The sequence below is a fragment of the Heptranchias perlo genome, chromosome 3, assembly GCF_035084215.1.
Source record: "Heptranchias perlo isolate sHepPer1 chromosome 3, sHepPer1.hap1, whole genome shotgun sequence".
In the NCBI taxonomy this organism is placed as follows: Eukaryota; Metazoa; Chordata; class Chondrichthyes; order Hexanchiformes; family Hexanchidae; genus Heptranchias; species Heptranchias perlo.
The window spans coordinates 134,942,182-134,963,346 of record NC_090327.1 but is presented as its reverse complement, the minus strand read 5'-3'; the positions used below and the strand labels follow the sequence as shown (position 1 = coordinate 134,963,346).

The following is a 21,165-nucleotide window of genomic DNA, read 5'->3' as shown; positions in this document are numbered from 1 at the left end:
ATATAAGATTCTGAGGGGGCTTGACAGGATAGATGCTGAGAGGTTGTTTCCCCTGGCTGGAGAGACTAGAACTAGGGGGCATAGTCTCAGGATAAGGGGTCGGCCATTTAAGACTGAGATGAGGAGGCATTTCTTCACTCAGAGGGTTGTGAATCTTTGGAATTCTCTACCCCAGAGGGCTGTGGATGCTGAGTCGTTGAGTATATTCAAGGCTGAGATAGATAGATTTTTGGACTCTAGGGGAATCAAGGGATAAGAGGATTGGGCAGGAAAGTGGAGTTGAGGTCGAAGATCAGCCAATGATCTGACTGAATACCGGAGCAGGCTCGAGAGGCCGCATGGCCTACTCCTGCTCCTATTTCTGACGTTCTCATGTCTTGACAAGCTTTTTGATGGTGTAATGCAGCATAACCAAGCATGACTCTGTCCACATCAGAAATCCAGTTTTCCAGCAGACATTGCTAGTCCAGCAGTCAAAAAGAGGGACTCTGGCCTTTGTCTTTCCAGAGCAGGAAAGGGAAAAGACAGGCCAATTGTAGCACAGTAGGGAATTGTGAGCACCTCAAAATGGATTTGATTTTGTTTTCTACCTTAATCAGGGGTTGTCACTTTCACTCAATAACCTCCCCATCTCTCTTCTACTCCATCTCTTCCATATTCATAAAATAAATGTCCAACTCTCAACTCCTTTATTTGCATTCTTTCCTCTTCTCCAAGACTTTCATCCTCGTGAACATGTTGAGCACAATTAGGGCCATAGGTTAAAAAGTGAACAGTAGCTACCTGGGAGTGTACATGGAAGTAACCTTAATTGAGAAATTCATATGATATCACGAGTGAAGCTTGAGCACTTTAAAACAAACCCAACAGAAGGTTGGTGCCAAGAGGAAACTGGTCTCAGCTGTATTAAATATAAACCTACACTAAAGGGTAGTATCTAATACTGAAAAAAAAATACTGGAATGCCACTGACCCATCATATCACAGTAGTAGAAAACAACCAGATCCACTGTCCCTATAACCGATCAGAACACCAGAACCACCTCTAGTATTCAGTTATAAATATGACCACATTCCACCCAAGAAAATGCACCATACAGTCACTATTCCTTACCCAATCCTAAAAGTACCCAAAAAAACAGGCTTATGCATAAATTTACCCTCCCATTTTCCAATTGCCCAGACCCAAACCAACCCAGCTGACGACCCAACATGTGTGAGAAAGCACACGTGCACATAGATTTCATTAATCTCTCTCCTGGCTGGCTGGCTTTTTCATCCAGACAAAATTGAAATATCAGCTTGCTCCTCGATCCTACCACCTCATGGCCTGACCATTGTATTCTCTCTTTCTTATCCCTTGGAGGAAGAAAATAAACATCTGACCAGATAGCTCAAATCTGAATACGATAGTCAAATTATATAATTGCGGGTTTTTTCCCCCCCCAATCAAAAAGGGAGGTTCTCCATTTAGAAGATAAGTGATTAAAAGGGTACAGTTGGGAAAATAGCTTTTCCTTATTGAGCAGACACTAGCTTCAATAGCAGCATCATTTATTAAGATTTAATTTATTTCAATATAACCTATCCACCCCGCTACTTAAAGAAACCAGTTTAACTAAATTCCTTTGTACAAGCTATAACAGAGAGTCTAACCCCTGCCTGCTTTTCTTTTTAAACTGAAGTCAGTGAACAAGGGTTTGCATGGCTCCATATAGAGTACTTCCTAACAGGAAGAGTATGGTAGGGTAGGAGGTAAGTCACTGAGACATTCGCAATCAGGAAACAAGGATCAGGGAGGGAGGGAAAGGAGGCAGGAGCATCTGAAAAATTAAACACTCACCAGCTGCGAGCTAAGTCGAGTTTGCCACATGTCAGCTTGTTTTGGATTTAGATCAGGACTTGGCAGACCCAGTCTTGATGCAAGAGCCTCCACATACCCTGCGAGTCTAAACACATTGTTAAAAATAAAAATCAATTGCCAAACATTTATTCATAATGGTCACATACACTCTTGGAAAAATAATGCAGCAGGCAACCAGCTCGAAGGCCTCTGCAAACGTGTTATAAATTAGGCGTAATGGTGCATGCAACAGCACACAAGAATGATTATGCTTCTGACAGCAGGGTGGTCTTGTTCGAAGCACGTTTTCAGTAGTAGCACTACAGTGCAGTGACATCCAAAGATAGAGACACTAAACACTTCCGAGACGAGTCAAAGAAATGTTCACTCTGACCATGATGATTGGGAGAGGCTTTGAAACAAAAATGATGCTGAACTAATACCACAAAAATGTATTTTTTCCCAGTACAATTGAAGCTCAATTCCACATTGCTGACATCAGTTTACTGGCAGCATGAATCATTTGTACTTGTAGGCCTCAATCCAGTTCACAATTGTTCCTTCCGTTCATGTACTAATTACAGCATTGTTGCAAGCCACATATTAGTCAGCAGATTGGATTTCAAAGTGGAAATATTCCAGTTTGAAAAAGACTGCTTAATTTTACAGGAAAATAAAGATTTTATTAAAAGTACACACATATGTATGAGGGCAACACTGGTAGGCAATTTATTTTATTTTGAAAAGAGGACATTTCTAAAGGAACCTACCCAGCACTTGGATTAGTGAACATTTCAAAGGTTTCCTCCCTGTCCTGCGCCCTGCAACCCCCCCTATCATTTCCCCACAGGTCACATATACTCTTAATGAAAGAATGCACCATGTAACCAGGTCCCAGGCCTCTGCAACGTGTTCTAAATTAGGCACAAGGATGCATGCAACAGGGCACAGGAATGATTATGCTTCCGACTGCAGGAAGATGAGGAACTCATATGAGGGGACGATCCAATGCTCTAAACTGACGTGCCCCATCACATTAAAGCTCCAGTGTGCTGTACCATCATATCAGAATGATGTTGTTCAAAGGAATTTGTGGTTCTTGCACATGAAACACAAAGTCAACATGCAGGTACAGCAAGCAATTAGGAAGGCAAATGGTATGTTGGCCTTTATGGCAAGGGGGTTGGAATACAAGAGTGAGGAAGTCTTGCTACAATTGTACAGGGCTTTGGTGAGACCTCACCTGGAGGAGAGATTGAGTAGAATGGGCCTATACATTCCCCTTGGAAATATATCACCGTTCTTTCATCGTTGCTGGGTCAGAATCCTGGAACTCCTTACCTAATAGCACTGTGGGAGAACCTTCACCACACGGACTGCAGTGGTTCAAGGCGGCGGCTTACCACCACCTTCTCAAGGGCAATAAATGCTGGCCTCGCCAGCAACGTCCACATCCCATGAATGAATTTAAAAAACTCTCTGGTGTTCAGAAGAATGCGAGGCGATCTCTCTGAAACATATAAGATTCTGAGAGGGCTGGACAGGGTAGATGCCGACAGGCTGTTTCCCCTGGCTGGAGTGTCCAGAACTAGGGAGCACAGTCTCGGGATAAAGGATTGGCCATTTAAGACTGAGATGAGGAGAAATTTGTTCACTCGGGGGATTGTGAATCTTTGGAATTCTCTACCCCAGAGGACTGTGGATGCTCATTCATCGAGTGTATTCAAGGATGAGCTTGAGAGATTTTTGGGCTCTAAGGGAATCAAGGGATATGAGGGTCGGGCAGGAAAGTGGAGTTGAGGTCGAAGATCAGCCATGATCTAATTGAACGGTGGAGCAGGCTCGAGGGGACATATGACCTACTCCTGCTCCTATTTCTTATGTTCTTAACTGTTCACAAATGTTTTCACTAGGTAAATAATGAAATGGAATCTTAAGCTCAATATAGCAAGCAAAAATATAGGTCCTGCACCAATTAAAATTTAGTTGGCGAATATACTGAGCTTTCATACTGCTTCACCTCAATCCAAAGATCATGGTACAAGACAGCCCCTAAAATGTCCAATGTTCCAAACAATCAGTCCAACGTTTAAGAGAAACTAAAACGGATAGCCGTAGTTGTCCAGCAGCTACACCCACAGGGACGAATCAGAGGGTCAGAGTTCAAATCTAGGTTCTTAGACATATTCACACATGATAAACACTTCCTCCCATAAAAGGTAGCATATTCTGAGCCAGATGACTAGAGGGACACTTGGCAGTGCCAGAGTATTCCACCTCCAGAAAAAAGAAAAATCAGTGCACTCACATCTACCCTGCACTGAAGGTCTACCTCCAGTCAACATGGAATCCTAGGCTGCAGTTATACTGCCATTTTGCGTTAATACGCAGCGGTCACCACTCAGTATCGACGTTAAAAGTGGCTGTGCAAATCTGGAGTTGGGTCCTGCTCGGAATTCAGACACTGGTGGGGTAAGACCTCCCTAAGCAGGCTGGCTCGCTCACATCTTTCGGGCTTGACACCAGATGGAATACAGTTCCAGTATCATTGCGGCTTAACGAGTGCTCAGGTGGTCCTTTGGCCTAAGGCAGTTCTATGAAACGTTTGCAGAAAGTTTTTTTGCCCCAAATATTAAAAATGTTACTAGTCAAGAGTACAGCTCTGCACAGATATGTAAGCATCCATCCACAGAACAGAGCTCTCTCTGGGCACGCAGAGTGCGATTCACAACTGGGCAAACGTAACAGGGTCTTGCTGCCTGCACTTTAGTGTAAACCACCATTTTACAGCCCAACATTCCACCCATATCACCCCTCCTTGTAGAGCAGCACAAGAGCAAGAGGAAATTAGCAGAAGAGGTTACTCATTTATCCAGGAGATTTTTTAAAAATCATTAATTACACAAAATTCAATGGCTACATGTATTGCATTATTTTTTAAAACCTGTATAGCTAACAATCTGTAAATAACGTGGAATATATTTGGACAGGGAAATCGCCATTTCAGAATCAGCTAGAGTACCGTCACCACCACAGAATCAGATTGTGTGTCTTTAGCATATATTGTGGCTTCCTGTTACTGGCTGCCAAATAAAAAAAATTGGAGTAAGAGTTGTCACTAGGAACATGGAAAGGACCATTTTGATGTGTCCAGCCAGCCCCAGAGTTCAAAAGCAGAATACACTACCTGAATCCTTCAGTTGATACTCTCGACTGATACCTGTCCAGCTACAAAGGCAACTGTAGTACAACTTGCATTTATGTGGCACTTTAAACATAGAAAGCATCCTAAGGTGCTTCAATCGCATCTCTTGCCATTAAGAGCACAGGCGTCTTGGATTGCCTGTCCATCAATCCTCTGAGCCAAAAACATACCTGGCACAGAAAGACTGGGACAGCCAAAAAAAGTATTTCTTGATCAAAAAATTCAAAATCTAAGTAGAACGGCTGATTTACACTAAAGTTAACAAAGGCCAGATAAAGGCCAGAGTACAGCCACTTGTTATAAGTTTATATAACTCAAAAACAACATTAATTTCATTCTGCTTATTTAAAGAAAAGCACGTTTTGGTCACAAGCTGGATACAGTATCATCAAGGAACCACATCATACTGGTAGGAAATTGAGTATTTATTGTATTTCTAATATTTTCCCCACTGTACAGTCCTCATGTTTATAACTATTCAAGTACTTAAGACCATACTTACCCCAGGCCGGCCACATCAGACACAAGGTTACCCAGTGCTGCAGCTGTTTTGTTGAAAAAGCAAAAAGAAAAAAAAAAATCAGTTGAAATAATAACACAAAAGGTTTAACAAATGGGGTCGACTCTTTGAAATAATTAGATTCTACAGCTTTATTTCAATCCTGACTGGTCCTCTGCTGAAGGCATGACTCGGAGGTACAGCTTTATGAGCACCAGTCGATCTCCTATACCTCAGAGTGGCCATTCTTGAGATGCGAGTTGGCTAAGTGACAACTGGGGCCCCTATAGCTGAGCCGAACACTCCTTTCTCTGCTTGGCATTGTGTGCAGCAGGGGTCACTGGAAAGCAATTACAAACAGAAACCCTGGTTGACTTTTCACCTCGTTAGTCCCGAGACGCTGAGACAAATTGGAAGATCCTGTACCGTTGTCTAGTTGTGATGAGCTAACTCAGCACGGACTGTGAACTGAACCTGGGACTCCCTTTAATGGCTTTACTAACAATCGCTGGGCGAGTGCAGAATTGTTTACCGTGGCTCAAGTTCACCAGTTTGTGAGTTCAACATAACTCGAGACAAGGAGACGGAGTGGGTCTTTGTCATAACATTAAAATGTTCTGCACACACTCATACATGCCAATCTTGGAAACTAGCAGAAATTGGCCAGCAGCATTAAAATAAAACAGCTGATATTCAAGCATGGTTCTCATGTCTATAAACCAGTGGTTATATGGACTTTGCACCTTCAGCGGGAAGTATACACGACATATTTGCATTGGAGGGGGAAAAATGAGCATATAGAATTTACAGCACAGAAACAAACCATTCAGCCCATCAGGTTCATGCTGGAGTTTATGCTCCATACGAGACTCCTCCCTCCTTCAGCTAACCCTATCAGCATATCCTCTATTCCTTTCTCCCTCGTGTTTATCTAGCTTCCCCTTAAATGCATCTTTGCTATTTGCCTCAACTACTCCTTGTGGTAGCGAGTTCCACATTCTAACCACTCTCTGGGTAAAGAAGTTTCTCCTGAATTCCCTATTGGATTTATTCGTGACTATTTTATATGTCTGGCCCCTAGTTCTGGTCTCCCCTGCAGGTGGAAACATCTTCTCTACATCTATCCTAACAACCCTTTCATAATCTTGAAGACCTCTATCAGGTTACCCCTCAAAATTCTCTTTTCTAGAGAAAAGCCCGCCGGCCTACGCAATCTTTCCTGATGGGTATAACCTCTCAGTTCTGGGATCATGCTAGTAAATCCTTTTTGCACCTTCTCCGGTGCCTCTATATCCTCTACAATAATGGAGTCCAGTTCACAGCACTCCAAGTGTGGGCCAACCAAGGCTCCATACAAATTCAACATAACTTCTCTCCATTACAATTCCATCCCTCTAGAAATGAACCCCAGATCTTGGCCCGCCCCTCCTATGGCCCCACCACCCTGCGTTGCCACTCCGAGTGAACTGTGCATCCCCATATGAAAGCCCAAAGGGGCAATCTGAACGCTGAAGGCACCAAATCATTAGTGTGTTTTTAAGGATTTACAGGGGCATGATCCTCCAGAAAAAAATTGAATTTTTATGTTAAATTATACATTTGGGTTAATTTTAAGCACTTTTATACTGGACAATTAATAGATTTTTCATTACCCAAAGGTGATCCGAGCAGTCAGTCAATCTTGCATCCAACACCGCCCCCCCCTGCAAACGCCCCAGGTCACAAAAGGTATTCCACACCCTCCCTCCCCAGTTCACAGAGACAATGTATCCCACCCAACTCCCCATCCCTTCAGGTGTTCTCCTCTCCAAACTGCCCAGTTCACCTGAGCATCCTTCTTCCTCTCCTTTGTCAACTCAACCTGGTACTACTCTTGCCCTCTGACTTCGTTAACCTGGTATTGTTTTTCACCTCCCACTATTTGCTTCCCCCAGTTCATGTTGGCAGTCCCTCACCACACCTTTCGTTCCATCCTTCCTTCCCACCACAAAGCATCATCCAAACTTCTCCCTCTTTCAAAGAATCATAGAATGGTTACAGCACGGAAGGAGGCCATTCGGCCCATCGAGTCCACGCCAGCTCTATGCAAGAGCAATCCAGCTAGTCTCACTCCCCCGCCCTATCCCGGTCGCCCTGCAAATATTTTCCTTTCAAGTACTTATCCAGTTCCCTTTTGAAAGCCACAAGTGAATCTGCCTCACCACCCCCTCAGGCAGTGCATTCCAGATCATAACCACTCGCTGTGTAAAAAAGTTTTTCCTCATGTCGCCTTTGGTTCTTTTGCCAATCACCTTATATCTGTGTCCTCTGGTTTCTTGACCCTTCCGCCAATGGGAACAGTTTCTCTCTATCAATTCTGTCTAGACCCTTCATGATTTTGAATACCTCTATCAAATCTCCTCTCAACCGTCTCTGTTCCAAGGAGAACAACCCCAGCTTCTCCAGTCTATCCACGTAACTAAAGTCCCTCATCCCTGGAATCAGTCTAGTATCTCTCTTCTGCACCCTCTCTAAGGCCTTCACATCTTTCCTGAAGTCCGATGCCCAGAACTGGACACAATACTCCAGTTGTGGTCAAACCAATGTTTTATAAAGATTCATCATGACTTCCATACTTTTGTACTCTATGTCTTTATTTATAAAGCCCAAGATCCCGTATGCTTTTTTAACCACATTCTCAACCTGCCCTGCCACCTTCAATGATTTGTGTACATATACCCCCAGATCTCTCAGTTCCTGCACCCTTTTAGAATTGTGCCCTTTGGTTTATATTGCCTCTGCTCATTCTTCCTACAGAAATGTATCACTTTACATTTTTCTGCATTAAATTTCATCTGCCACATGTCCGCCCATGCCACCAGCCTGTCTATGTCCTCTTGAAGTCTATCGCTATCCTCCTCACTGTTTATTACCCTTCCAAGTTTTGTGTCATCTGCAAATTTGGAAATTGTGCCCTGTACACCCAAGTCCAAGTCATTAATGTATATCAAGAAAAGCAGTGGTCCCAGCACTGACCCCTGGGGAACACCATTGTACACCTCCCTCCAGTCCAAAAAACAACCGTTCACCACTACTCTCTGTTTCCTGTTACTTAGCCAATTCTGTATCCATGTTGCTACTGCCCCCTTTATTCCATGGGCCGCAATCTTGATGATAAGCATAACATGCGGCACTTTATCAAACGCCTTGTGAAAGTCCATATACACATCAACTGCTCTGCCCTCATCTACCATCTCTGTTACCTCATCAAAACACTAACGGTTTAGTTAAACTCGATTGGCCTTTAACAAATCCATGCTGGCTTTCCCTAATCAATCTACACTAGTCCAAGTGACTGCTAATTCTGTCCCGGATTATCGTTTCTAAAAGTTTCCCCACCACTGAGGTTAAACTGACTGGCCTATAGTTGCTGGGTTTATCCTTACATTCTTTTTTGAACAAGAGACACTCTTTTTTGAACTCTCTTCCCACCCATCACTGTTCCCATCTGCTTCCCCCTCCATTACCACCCATTTTCTTCTGTCGCCATCTACTGTTCCTTTACTCTGTTGCCATCCATTTGCCGTCTCTCTGTTGTCATCCACTCCTCTTTGCCAATCATTTCCCCTCCCTCTCCATCATTTTCCTTCCTTGCCATGCATTCTTTCCCCCCCCACCCCACTGTTCTCACAAATGGTTCCCGCCTACAATATACAACAGGCTACAATCCAAGCCATTAGGGCTGGGAGCACATTGAGGGGTAGTGGAACCTGGCTGCACTGATTTGTGTCAGCAAATGCTTGCACAATGACCAGGCTCAAAAAATGCTGCCAGCTGGCAAGTACTCTGTTCTAGTAGTTGTATCAGGTTTATCGAAGGGCAAATCAATAACTCCTGGAAATATTGAGATCTACGATGTCCCTTTCGCACCCACAAAACATTACATCTTCAACTTGACACAGCTAGTCGCTGCTCTGCGAGTAGCAAACTCACTACAGGAACTGAGCCACCATTTGTGGAAACAAACTTTGGTCCTGGCAATATTTTTAATTAGGATATCAGAACTATGGAAAAAAAAAAGCCATTTTTCTGTCATGATGCATGGTGGAAACAGAAGATATACATTGAGAACTAGTGGCTTACACAAGATAAGCCAAATGGCGATAATGCTTAAGTGGGCTATTTTGCTGACAACAGCTGGTCGTGAACACATTGGGCTCAATTTTAGAACTGAGCCGGGAGGGGGGTGGGGAGGACGGGGGGTCAAATTGAGGACAGGAAACCCATTAGTACGGGTTTCCCCAGACGTCCTTACGATTTTGACGGAAGGACGTTTTTTTTTTTGTCGGTTTCCTGTCCGACTGACCGGCCTGATTGACAGGCTGGTCTCAGTCAGACAGGAGACCAGCCAGGGAAAGGACATGTCCAGGTGAGTTTGCAGGTAAGGCTTTGTTTATATGGATTGGGGGAGGGGGACTTGGGTGGGTATAGATTGGCACAGGGTCGTAAGTCATGGGGGGAAAGAGATCGGGGGTCAGTCACGGGGTTGGGGGGGGGTTGTCGGGATCGGCCGCCATCGCGGGGGTCCGTGATCATTGAGAGGGAGGATCGGGGGTCGGGGGTGGGAGGATCGGGGGGGGGGGGTCGGAAGATTTAAAACTGAGCCCATTAAGTTATTCATTTGTAAAATTTCAGGTCAACAGATGAACAGAGGCTGCAGAGTGAGATGCTTGATATCATGTGACTCTGCCCAAAATTTATTGAAAAACCAGACAAACATTAAAGCCAACAAAGTGTATGCAAAAAGCGGGTCGGGGATCACAAATAAAAAATTAAACCACTCTTCACATGACACTGTCAATAAAGATCTAACGGCAACTCAGTGGAAAGGAAACCTCGAGCAAACCAAAAATATATCCTAAATTCACATTCTACTGAAATGACAATCCATTCCAGAGGTTTGCTCGAGTGGAAGAACATTAAAGTGTCTATTCCTATTTACAATCCGGCACAAGAAGCACTGGGAGCTGTGATCATTTCAGAACATGAATTGCCTCTGCCCCAGAGTTCTCTCATTTTTTTGGAAAAAGATTTAGAAGTATGCTATTCAAACAATCCCCATCGTTGTTAACATTTACACTCATCACAAATCTATTCATTAAAAAAAGGCAAACCCTTAAAATCTGCAATATATTCACAGCAAAATTATATAGATGGCAGAGGTTTTGCACTTCAACAAATGCCAGCTAGCCAGTTTCTGTGATTGTAAAGCTTGTATAATCCAGATCAGGGAATACCACCTGGTCTGCGTTTTTAACAGCATCATAAAACCAGATTCAAAAATCAAAGCATTACCTATAAAAAGACGAAAGGAAAACCAACAAATCCATTGGCTCACATTTCAATCTGCAATTTCTGCCGTATCACTAGCTTGTATAAAGAACATAAGAAATAGGAGCAGGAGTAGGCCAATCGGCCCCTCGAGCCTGCTCCGCCATTCAATAAGATCATGGCTGATCTGATCCTAACCTCAAATCTAAATTCATGTCCAATTTCCTGCCCGCTCCCCGTAACCCCTAATTCCCTTTACTTCTAGGAAACTGTCGATTTCTGTTTTAAATTTATTTAATGATGTAGCTTCCACAGCTTCCTGGGGCAGCAAATTCCACAGACCTACCACCCTCTGAGTGAAGAAGTTTCTCCTCATCTCAGTTTTGAAAGAGCAGCCCCTTATTCTAAGATTATGCCCCCTAGTTCTAGTTTCACCCATCCTTGGGAACATCCTTACCGCATCCACCCGATCAAGCCCCTTCACAATCTTATATGTTTCAATAAGATCGCCTCTTATTCTTCTGAACTCCAATGAGTAGAGTCCCAATCGACTCAACCTCTCCTCATATGTCCACCCCCTCATCCCCGGGATTAACCGAGTGAACCTTCTTTGTACTGCCTCGAGAGCAAGTGTGTCTTTTCTTAAGTATGGAGACCAAAACTGTATGCAGTATTGCAGGTGCGGTCTCACCAATACCTTATATAACTGCAGCAATACCTCCCTGTTTTTATATTCTATCCCCCTAGCAATAAAAGCCAACATTCCGTTGGCCGCCTTGATCACCTGCTGCACCTGCATAGTAACTTTTTGATTTTCTTGCACTAGGACCCCCAGATCACTTTGAACTGCAGTACTTTCCAGTTTCTTGCCATTAAGATAATAACTTGCTCTCTGATTTTTCCTGCCAAAGTGCATAACCTCACATTTTCCAATATTGTACTGCATCTGCCAAATCTCCGCCCAAAGACCACTGTGTGCCTGATAAAGAGGCAAAGAGCAGCCAGGGACAGAAGTACAGTAATGAAGCTTATCCAACAGTAACACCAATAACAGTACTACATTAATAGCTTTCTCAAAAGCTACTCTCTCATTACTGGAAATAGTTTAATAGCATAGAATAAGATTTGACTTCCACTAAATCTGAAGGTATTTAGTACAAAACCATTTCTTTGTTATGCTATGATTTAATTATACATTGAGAGTTGTTTCTCATTCTAAAAGGTAGTGAAGCATTACTTCCTCATGGATTTACATCGGGAAGTGCTAAACACACAACTGAGGAGAAAATTGATTTCTTGACAAATACGAGCAGACACATATTTCCCAAGGACACTGGCATGCACATCTGCAGCCAGAAACTTCAGACAAAGTATAACTAGAGAGTGTGCTTGTGGCCCCACTTTAATGATGCAGCATTTTCCCGTGTAGTTTGGCAGCCAACAGCAATGAAGTCTTGAGCAAACTGAAATATCAACCATTTGTAGGTAATGAAAACGCAGCAGAGGTGCAGCTATTTGTTTGGATGCTAGGTCCTTTGTGAACTACTTAAGGAACACAAAATAAAGGGGAAGAGGGCCTGGTCAGCTCCTATTTCAGAAACCTAATCATTCTTCATCTGTTTCCTATCACAGAACCGTGTCCTGTTCTCTGAGGAATCAGGAACCTATCTAATTCCCCACTAAATACGTGAAATCACTATTTACTACACTTAGTGACTGGCCTAAATTACAAGAATTAAGCCATAAATTACACCCTCCTTTTTAAAAATCATTTATGGCATAACATTCTGTTCAATGTGCATTATATTGATTCCTTTCATTATGTTTAAAAATTGTATCATGTTCCCACCCTGTACATCACTATTTCAGTCAGCTCCACATCTCAAATGTTCCAAATCCAGATATCATTGCTGCTTTAGAGAGGTAGGTCAGTAGAAACGTCAATGCAGTTCATGAACAATCAGGGCAAGATTACGGTCAAGCTAAATGCACTGCTTCCTGTGATACTGACCACCGGGATGGAGGGCGGGGGGATGGCAGGGAAAGAGTGGGAGGGGAAGAGAGAAAGCAAGAGAGCGCGCGTGAGAGAGCAAGAGAGCGTGTGAGAGTAAGAGAAGCTGTTGATTGCTACCCATCAGCCAATCTGAAGACAGCACGGTCCCATAAACAGCAGAGACAAATGATTAATCTGCTTTGATGTGTTGGTTGGGGGATAAATGTTGGCCAGGAGAATTCTTCTGAATGTCAGATGGCACTGAAGCAACTGGAGAAGTCCAAAGTTGCCAATTTGAGACTTGAGCTACAAATGTGAGCACACCAGAATACCTTGATGCCTTTACCCATCAGCTCATTAGTCCATTGCCTATGCAACACCCGTGGAAGCAGTATACCTAAACCAGATTTTTTTTTTTCCCCCCCAGTGGGCAGTTAGAGGCTCACTTCTTGAAGAACCAGATTTTGAGGTCTCTGTTTTAAGAATCAAAACGTATCAGTGGGATGCAGCCTTCCAACAAAGGCCGAGAAGATTGCATTGGCAACTTTTGAAATCAAAACTTGAATGAAGAGAAACAAAAACAAAAATTCTGAAAAACATTCACAGAAAAACTAAAATATAAACTACAAAATAGCATGTTTCAACTCACAACTTAACACTATTACTAAATGTACAGATAACAGATGCAGAAAATTGCACGGTGTAACTCAAATAACTTGCCTGGATGAGTGCAGCTCCAACAACATTCAAGAAGCTCGACACCATCCAGGACAAAGCAGCCCGCTTGATTGGCACCCCATCCACCACCCTAAACATTCAATCCCTTCACCACCCGGCGCACAGTGGCTGCAGTGTGTACCATGCACTGGATGCACTGCAGCAACTCGCCAAGGCTTCTTCGACAGCACCTCCCAAACCCTCGACCTCTACCACCTAGAAGGACAAGAGCAGCAGGCACATGGGAACACCACCACCTGCACATTCCCCTCCAAGTCACACACCATCCCGACTTGGAAATATATCGCCGTTCCTTCATCGTCGCTGGGTCAAAATCCTGGAACTCCCTTCCTAACAGCACAGTGGGAGAACCTTCACCACACGGACTGCAGCGGTTCAAGGAGGCGGCTCACCACTACCTTCTCGAGGGCAATTAGGGATGGGCAATAAATGCCGGCCTCGCCAGCGACGCCCACATCCCATGAACGAATAAAAAAAAACATAAAACAGGAGACTGACCCGGGCAAAAATAGTTGCATATGGGCAAAATTCTTGTGTATCTCCTGACTGTCTCGCTACCTCACCAAAAAAGCACACAAATAGTAAATCCCATTCATGGATTGCATGAACAAAAAGAGAGATAAAATAAATTTGCAAACTGCTAAGAAAACTTAGAAAGAGGAAGGGAAGATAAAATTGAAAAATATCACAAAAGATACAAGGGGAAGGAGAAAAAGACTGGGCATGGAGTCTATCACATTAACAAATAGGGCCCCTTAAAAATAATAGATGCAACAAAAAGATTATGCACCAAAATTGATTGAAAAGGGTAAGCCTCTCTTGACAGGCGAGAAGTTACAAGATCCATGGAGAAAATGCTGAATAGTAATGAAGGTATTAAATGTGTCTGAATGGTCATGAGACACAACAAACCCACGTGGAATGCAAGCAAAAATAATGAAGGAGGAAATGAGGAGAGCTGTGTCTGAAATGGCTCACAACCCAATCGATGCTACCAGAAGTTTTTTAAATAGTTACTGTTCCAATTTGTAAAAAGGTCAGACGCATAAATTTGACCCTGTCCGATATCTGTAGCAGAAGAAATGTTGGCATCCCTGTTCACCGAGGGAATGGGAGTCGTGGCAGACCCTTTGGGATTTATAAATTACAAAATCATGGAGAGAAAAAAAAAACTTTAAAATAAACAAGATTGACAAACATTCAGAAGCAGTGCAAAGAGCTCGAGTGGACAAAAATTATTTTAAGAATGCTCACCTCCCATGGTAGAAATTCCAAAAATAACTCCAATGGACATCTCAATCTGTGTCCCCTGAAAAACAAAACTATGATTATTATCATCAAAATATTTAAGCCCTTTAAACTATGTACAAGTGATCTCTCATGCCTGTTTTTTTTCAAAATCAACCTTTTAAGGTGACTAAAAGAACACTGCAGTACAATGCAGTATAGTAGAATACTTCATTCTAATGCAGCCTTTGATATGTTAGGGTGAAATATTCTGCCACATTTAATTATAAACTCTCAGGTATGTTTTCTTTATATGATTGAAATAATCAATTTTCAGACTAAAACTATGCTTTCTCTTCTTCTAGTACAATCCAATTGAGCCATGCCTCCAATAAATCTAATTTAGAATACAACATAACTTGCTCGAATACCATGGCCCAGAATTTGCTGTAGCCGGTCAATGAACGCCGCCTGCCATTAGTTAGACTTGCTCTTGCCCGTTTAACCTCCATGATAAAAAGTTAAAAACAGTGGATGTCCAAAGGGACTTAGGGGTTCAGGTACATATAATCATTGAAGTGTCATGAACAGGTGCGGAAAATAATCAATAAGGCTAATGGAATGCTGGCTTTTATATCGAGAGGACTGGAGTACAAGGGGGCAGAAGTTATGCTGCAGCTATACAAAACCCTGGTTAGACCGCACCTGGAGTACTGTGAGCAGTTCTGGGCACCGCACCTTCGGAAGGACACATTGGCCTTGGAGGGAGTGCAGCGTAGGTTTACTAGAATGATACCCGGACTTCAAGGGTTAAGTTACGAGGAGAGATTACACAAATTAAGGTTGTATTCTCTAGAGTTTCGAAGGTTATGGGGTGATCTGATCGAAGTTTATAAGATATTAAGGGGAACAGATAGGGTGGATAGAGAGAAACTATTTCCGCTGGTTGGGGATTTTAGGAGTAGGGGGCACAGTCTAAAAATTAGAGCCAGACCTTTCAGGAGCGAGATTAGAAAACATTTCTACACACAAAGGGTGGTAGAAGTTTGGAACTCTCTTGCGCAAACGGCAATTGATACTAGCTCAATTGCTAAATTTAAATGTGAGATAGATAGCTTTTTGGCAACCAAAGGTATTAAGGGATATGGGCCAAAGGCGGGTATATGGAGTTAGATCACAGATCAGCCATGATCTTATCAAATGGTGGAACAGGCACGAGGGGCTGAATGGCCTACTCCTGTTCCTATGATATTTTGCACCTCAAGTTGTTGGAAGTGGGAGATGGAAATGGCTCGGCGCCCTCTACAGGGCATCTGGGACCTGAGTGAACAGAGCAAGCAACTGTGTATCTCCATAACCAATCAGATCGAAGGGTTGTGAAATTAACAGCGCAAGGACAGAGAGGAAGTGTAAGTTAGAATAGTGAACTCAATGTCAAATCAGGAACAGAAAGAGAAATAAAAAGAGAGGGAAATAAAGGTTGGATTGAGGGAGAGAAAAAAAGACAAAGAAAAATAGTTTTTTAAAAAAAACAGGACTCCACACGTGTAATAGTTAATTTTCAGTGCCAGAGTGGCTGGCTGGCAGTAATTAACAGTTATCACATCGTTAAAACAGTAGACTTGAAATGACTTGACTTGGCTTTCTGTGGTGAGTTTCGTTTGCAAATACAACAACTTCACACCATTCAATGTATTTCAATGGTGAGGCAGACAGTGAGATGCCGTTTTCGCAAAGCTAACAGCGGAGCAACTCTGGCAGCAATTTTTGGATATTCATGTTTAACCACGCATCTGCCCCTCGCCTGAACTTGCTGTATGATTTGAGCACAAATAACGGTGAGCGCTGTTAGCCTCACCATTATTTTGACAGCAAATTCTAGACCATTGTCAACCTATTGCTTCTTCCACAATTAAGACACATCAATACACATTTTAAGGACAACTAAAGAGGAAGTGTGGTAATTTGTTAGCAAAATTAAAGGCCATGGGATTAAAGGGACAGTGACAGCGTGGATACAAAATTGGCTAAGGAACAGAAAGCAGAGAGTAGAGAGCAGTGATAAGCAGTTGTTTTTCTGACTGGAGGGAAGTGTATAGTGGTGCCCCAGGGGTCAGTATTAGGACCACTGCTCTTTTTGATATATATCAATGAGCTGGACTTGAACATAATTTCAAAGTTTGCAGATGACATGAAACTTGGAAATGTAGTAAACAATGCGGAGGATTGTAACAGACTTCAGGAGGACACGGACAGGCTGGTCAAATGGGCAGACACATGACAGATGAAATTTAACGTAGAGAAGTGTGAAATGATACATTTTAGTAGGTAGAATGAGGAGAGGCAATATAAACTAAATGGTACAATTTGAATGGGAGCACAGGAACAGAGGCACCTGGGGGTGAATGTACACAAATCTTTGAAGGTGGCAGGACAAGTTGAAAAGGCTGTTAAAAAAGTGTATGGGATCCTTGGCTTTATTAATAGAGGCAGAGAGTACAAAAGCAAGGAAGTTATGCTAAACCTTTATAAAACACTGGTTAGGCCTCAGCTGGAGTATTGTGTTCAATTCTGGGCACCACACTTTAGGAAGGATGTCAAGGCCTTAGAGCGGGTGCAGAAGAGATTTACTAGAATAGTGCCAGGGATGAGGGACTTCAGTTATGTGGATAGACTGGAGAAGCTGGGGTTGTTCTCCTTAGAACAGAGAAGGTTAAGGGGAGATTTGATAGAGGTGTTCAAAATCATTAACGGTTTTGACGGAGTAAATAAGGAGAAACTGTTTCCAGTGGCAGAAGGGTCAGTAACCAGAGGACACAGATTTAAGGTGATCGGTAAAAGAACCAGGCAACATGAGGAAACTTTTTTTTTACGCAGCGAGTTGTGATGATCTGGAATACACTGCCTGAAAGGGTGGTGGAAGCAGATTCAATAGTAACTTTCAAAAGGGAATCGAACAAATACTTGAAGGGAAAAAATTTACAGGGCTATGGGGAAAGAGCAGGGGAATGGACTTATTGGATAGCTCTTTCAAAGAGCCGGCACAGGCACGACGGGCTGAATGGCCTCCTCCTGTGCTGTACCTACTATAAATTGTGTAACTTTCAAGTTATCTTAAGGATCCTGGTTGTCTTCAATATGTTGTAATGGAAATTAGTTTCTATCACTGGTGTGGATGGGATGAGAAAAACAATTCCAGAAAGTACATTAAACGACTGGAGTGAGGAACTGCCAAGCTTCCTGATGCACTTTTTTTTTTTAAGCAAGAGAAAGGTACCTCAGCACTGTTGTGCTCAGGAGATTGCTCTTACTTCCTCCAGCAAGCAATGTTCTCCCGTAAGCACTTCTGCAGTAATATTTTAGGTAAAGCTACATTTCAGGATCCTTTCACCATTTTGCCACAGAAAGACTTTGGAAAGCAAGAAAGGACTCCATTCCTTTCTCCCAATTTCAGCCGAGTCCATTCCATTTCCCGTGTTTCTCCCCTCTCAGAGCTGTGATAGGGTGTCCCCTGTCCTCACCTTCCGCATTCGTCAGGTCATCTTCCTCCGACGCAATCCCACCAAATATAATTTCGCCTCCCCATTCCTCTCAGTTTTCCGAAGGGACTGATCCCTCCATGGCACCCTGGTTCACTCCTCCATCACCTCTACCATCTGCTCTCCTTCCCCCTGGCAACCTCCCATGCAAGCGCAGGAGATGCAACACCTGCCCATTCAACATCTCCCACACCACCGTCCAACATGTTGGACTGTATCGGCTCCTCGACATTGAGGGGACCAAACACAAATTACATCATCGCTTTACTGAACGCCTCCATCTTATACAACCCTGAGCTCCCTGTCACTTGTCTTTTTAATTCTCCGCCCAACTCCCACTCTGATTTCTCAGTCTTTGGCCTTCTGCACTGTTCCAATGAAGCTAAACGCAAGCTCGAGGAACAGCATCTCATCTTTCTACGAGGCCCTTTGCAGCCCTCTGGCCTTAATATTGAGTTCAACAACTTCAGACCTCAACTCTGGCTCCTATTTTCTTTCTGGCAGTAGGTGCGGTGATGGGAGAATGGGTGTTTCAGTGTTTCCAGGGGTGGAGGGGGAGGAGAGTGGATTGGTACATAACCTTCAACACACCACCTGAACATCTATTACTGTCTTTATGACACTTCACTTGAGTCTATCCCTTTCTTCGTCTACAAACTATGTTTCCAAAACTTATGAAAATTAGCAGGCAAAACATTAGTAAAAAACTTTTAAAAAACAGCAGTTTGGTGAACGTTATAGGTTAGGCGGGTAATCTGCTTCCAAGGATTGGCCAATGTAACTGATCACTGGGAGGTGCACAGAAGAGTGTTAGAAATGATCCACCATTCCTGTTTCCAAAAGGCCCTGATCTCCACTCTGCACCTTCATGTATCACAAACATCCCAAAATGTATTTCCAGTTCAAACTCATGTCCTACCGCTCAGAGATGAAACAGAGTACAAACATGTTGCTCCTCCACAGAACCAATCGAGTAAACTGATCCCTAAATGATGAACCAAATATGTTGCACTGCAAGTGTAAACCAGTAGCATAGGTCGTGAGTATAGTAGAAAGTGGTCTTTCAGCACTTCCCAGTGGTAATTAGGGTGGAGCCACCCTTCTTAAAATGATCCCATTAAGGTTAATATCTCACTGGTAAGGAATGCAGGAAGGAGTATAGGAGCAGTACTTACTGCAACAATCATTATAGCATTGTCCAGGAAGCCAAATCCAACAAAAGGTATTGCACTGTGAAGAAACACTGCAAGATTAAAAAAAATGTATGAAAAGTTTTACCCTAAACAAGATCTCAATTATAAAATCATTATATAATAGTTCATGTGTATTACTCATTACCACAAAAAAATTCTAACAGTCAACTCAATTTTAACTGAAAAAAAATCTTAATCTTATCAAAACCAAACTACACAGATTTAACACATTTTATGTAATATATGGATTATCCAAATATAAAAATACATAATCAATTCAGGTATCTCTGTGGTATCCTAAATAACACCAGTCAAATTACTGGTTACGTAGATTTGGCTTTCAAAGGGTTTTACAGTATGAAAACTATAATTGCTTTTGTTTAATAATTTTATTGCCAACTTTTTCTTTCCCCCTCTTATTTTTCTAATTTGGTAGTTCTGTGGTGGAAATTTGTGACAGGCCAGAGCCTGGGTCTATGGTTGACACCAACATCAAGATGCTTTAGTAGTAGGATTTGTCTCACTGTGATCCTCAATCCAGGGGAAACTTACATTGACTCCATGTAATTTGAATAAAACCTTAATACCTAACTTTTTATATAAAAGTTTTTGATGTGTTTGGCAATTATTGAATATGTATCTGGGAGGAAGGGAGATTTTGGATCAATTCATATTAGGATAATGCTATTAAATTAAATTCAGCACCAAGAGGTTAAATCCATGCATTTTTTGGGAATGCAGATTAGAAATTTGGCAAAAAGAATTAGATCCAGGTGAGCTGGCAGGAGAAACAGCGTTTCCTGCATACCACATCAGCTTGAGACAATGGAGCTTTGGTAAAGTCATTCCAGTAAACATTCACATATAATATGTTAGAATGGCTTCTTCCAAGTGAGCTCAGCACATTCAACTGCTGGACGCCCACACCTTGGAGGGCAACAGCTGGTTTGATTGGCAGCTCAATCCCCAGTCAGGGAGAGGTAGGCGTGGATAAGATGTCAAACCTTTGGTTTCCTGTCCAGCTAAGAAAAGAGCTCCAATAGATCTGGTAAGGAAGTCAGGTACAGAGAGTGGGCTCCCTGCATAAGTTCAGTGCCAACTACAGTCAAAGAATTTACTATTTGGATAGGTGTGTTTAGCCCAATAGTGTCATGCTTTATTTTCTGTGTTATAAGGAGCATTGCAAATGGATTAAAATTCACAACAAACTTTATGCTCTTCATGCACACATTGAAAATAAAACAATCTGCTGGTTTATAATTGGCCTCGTCTCACTAGCGTGTTCATATTCCAGAAGATAGGAGGAATAGCCGTGGCGGCATGTGCAAGATTACAATATCCAGTTCACATAAGGGATTTCATTATTTATGACCCCATGCCTCCCCAGGTCATGCTATCGTGTGACTAGGTATTGGGTCACTGTAAACCTGCTGATCCAAAAGGGACGCCGGGTCCAGCTATAGGAGAGATTGACTATACCGAACCTAAAAGATTATCTACCGCAGACCTGAAATTTGTAACAGTTACTTTTTGAGCACAATTCATTCAAAACAAAAAGACAATTTGCAAGGATATAGTGACAATTTTGTTGTACCCGGCTAAAGGATGCAATAAAGCA

At 42.6% G+C, this 21,165-nt stretch overlaps 1 protein-coding gene across 1 annotated transcript in view; it reads right to left on the bottom strand.

Annotated features, from left to right (window-relative positions):
- The window catches only part of tmem65 (transmembrane protein 65), an 83,681-nt gene that overhangs the window by 14,313 nt on the left and 48,203 nt on the right, over positions 1-21,165 (bottom strand). Inside the window, exons 3-6 of the mRNA XM_067982013.1 lie at positions 19,530-19,597; positions 14,843-14,897; positions 5,551-5,593; positions 1,844-1,949 (exon numbers count right to left, since the gene is read on the bottom strand). Of these exons, the coding sequence (XP_067838114.1) occupies positions 1,844-1,949; positions 5,551-5,593; positions 14,843-14,897; positions 19,530-19,597 (272 nt within the window). The remainder of the gene's footprint in view (positions 1-1,843; positions 1,950-5,550; positions 5,594-14,842; positions 14,898-19,529; positions 19,598-21,165) is intronic.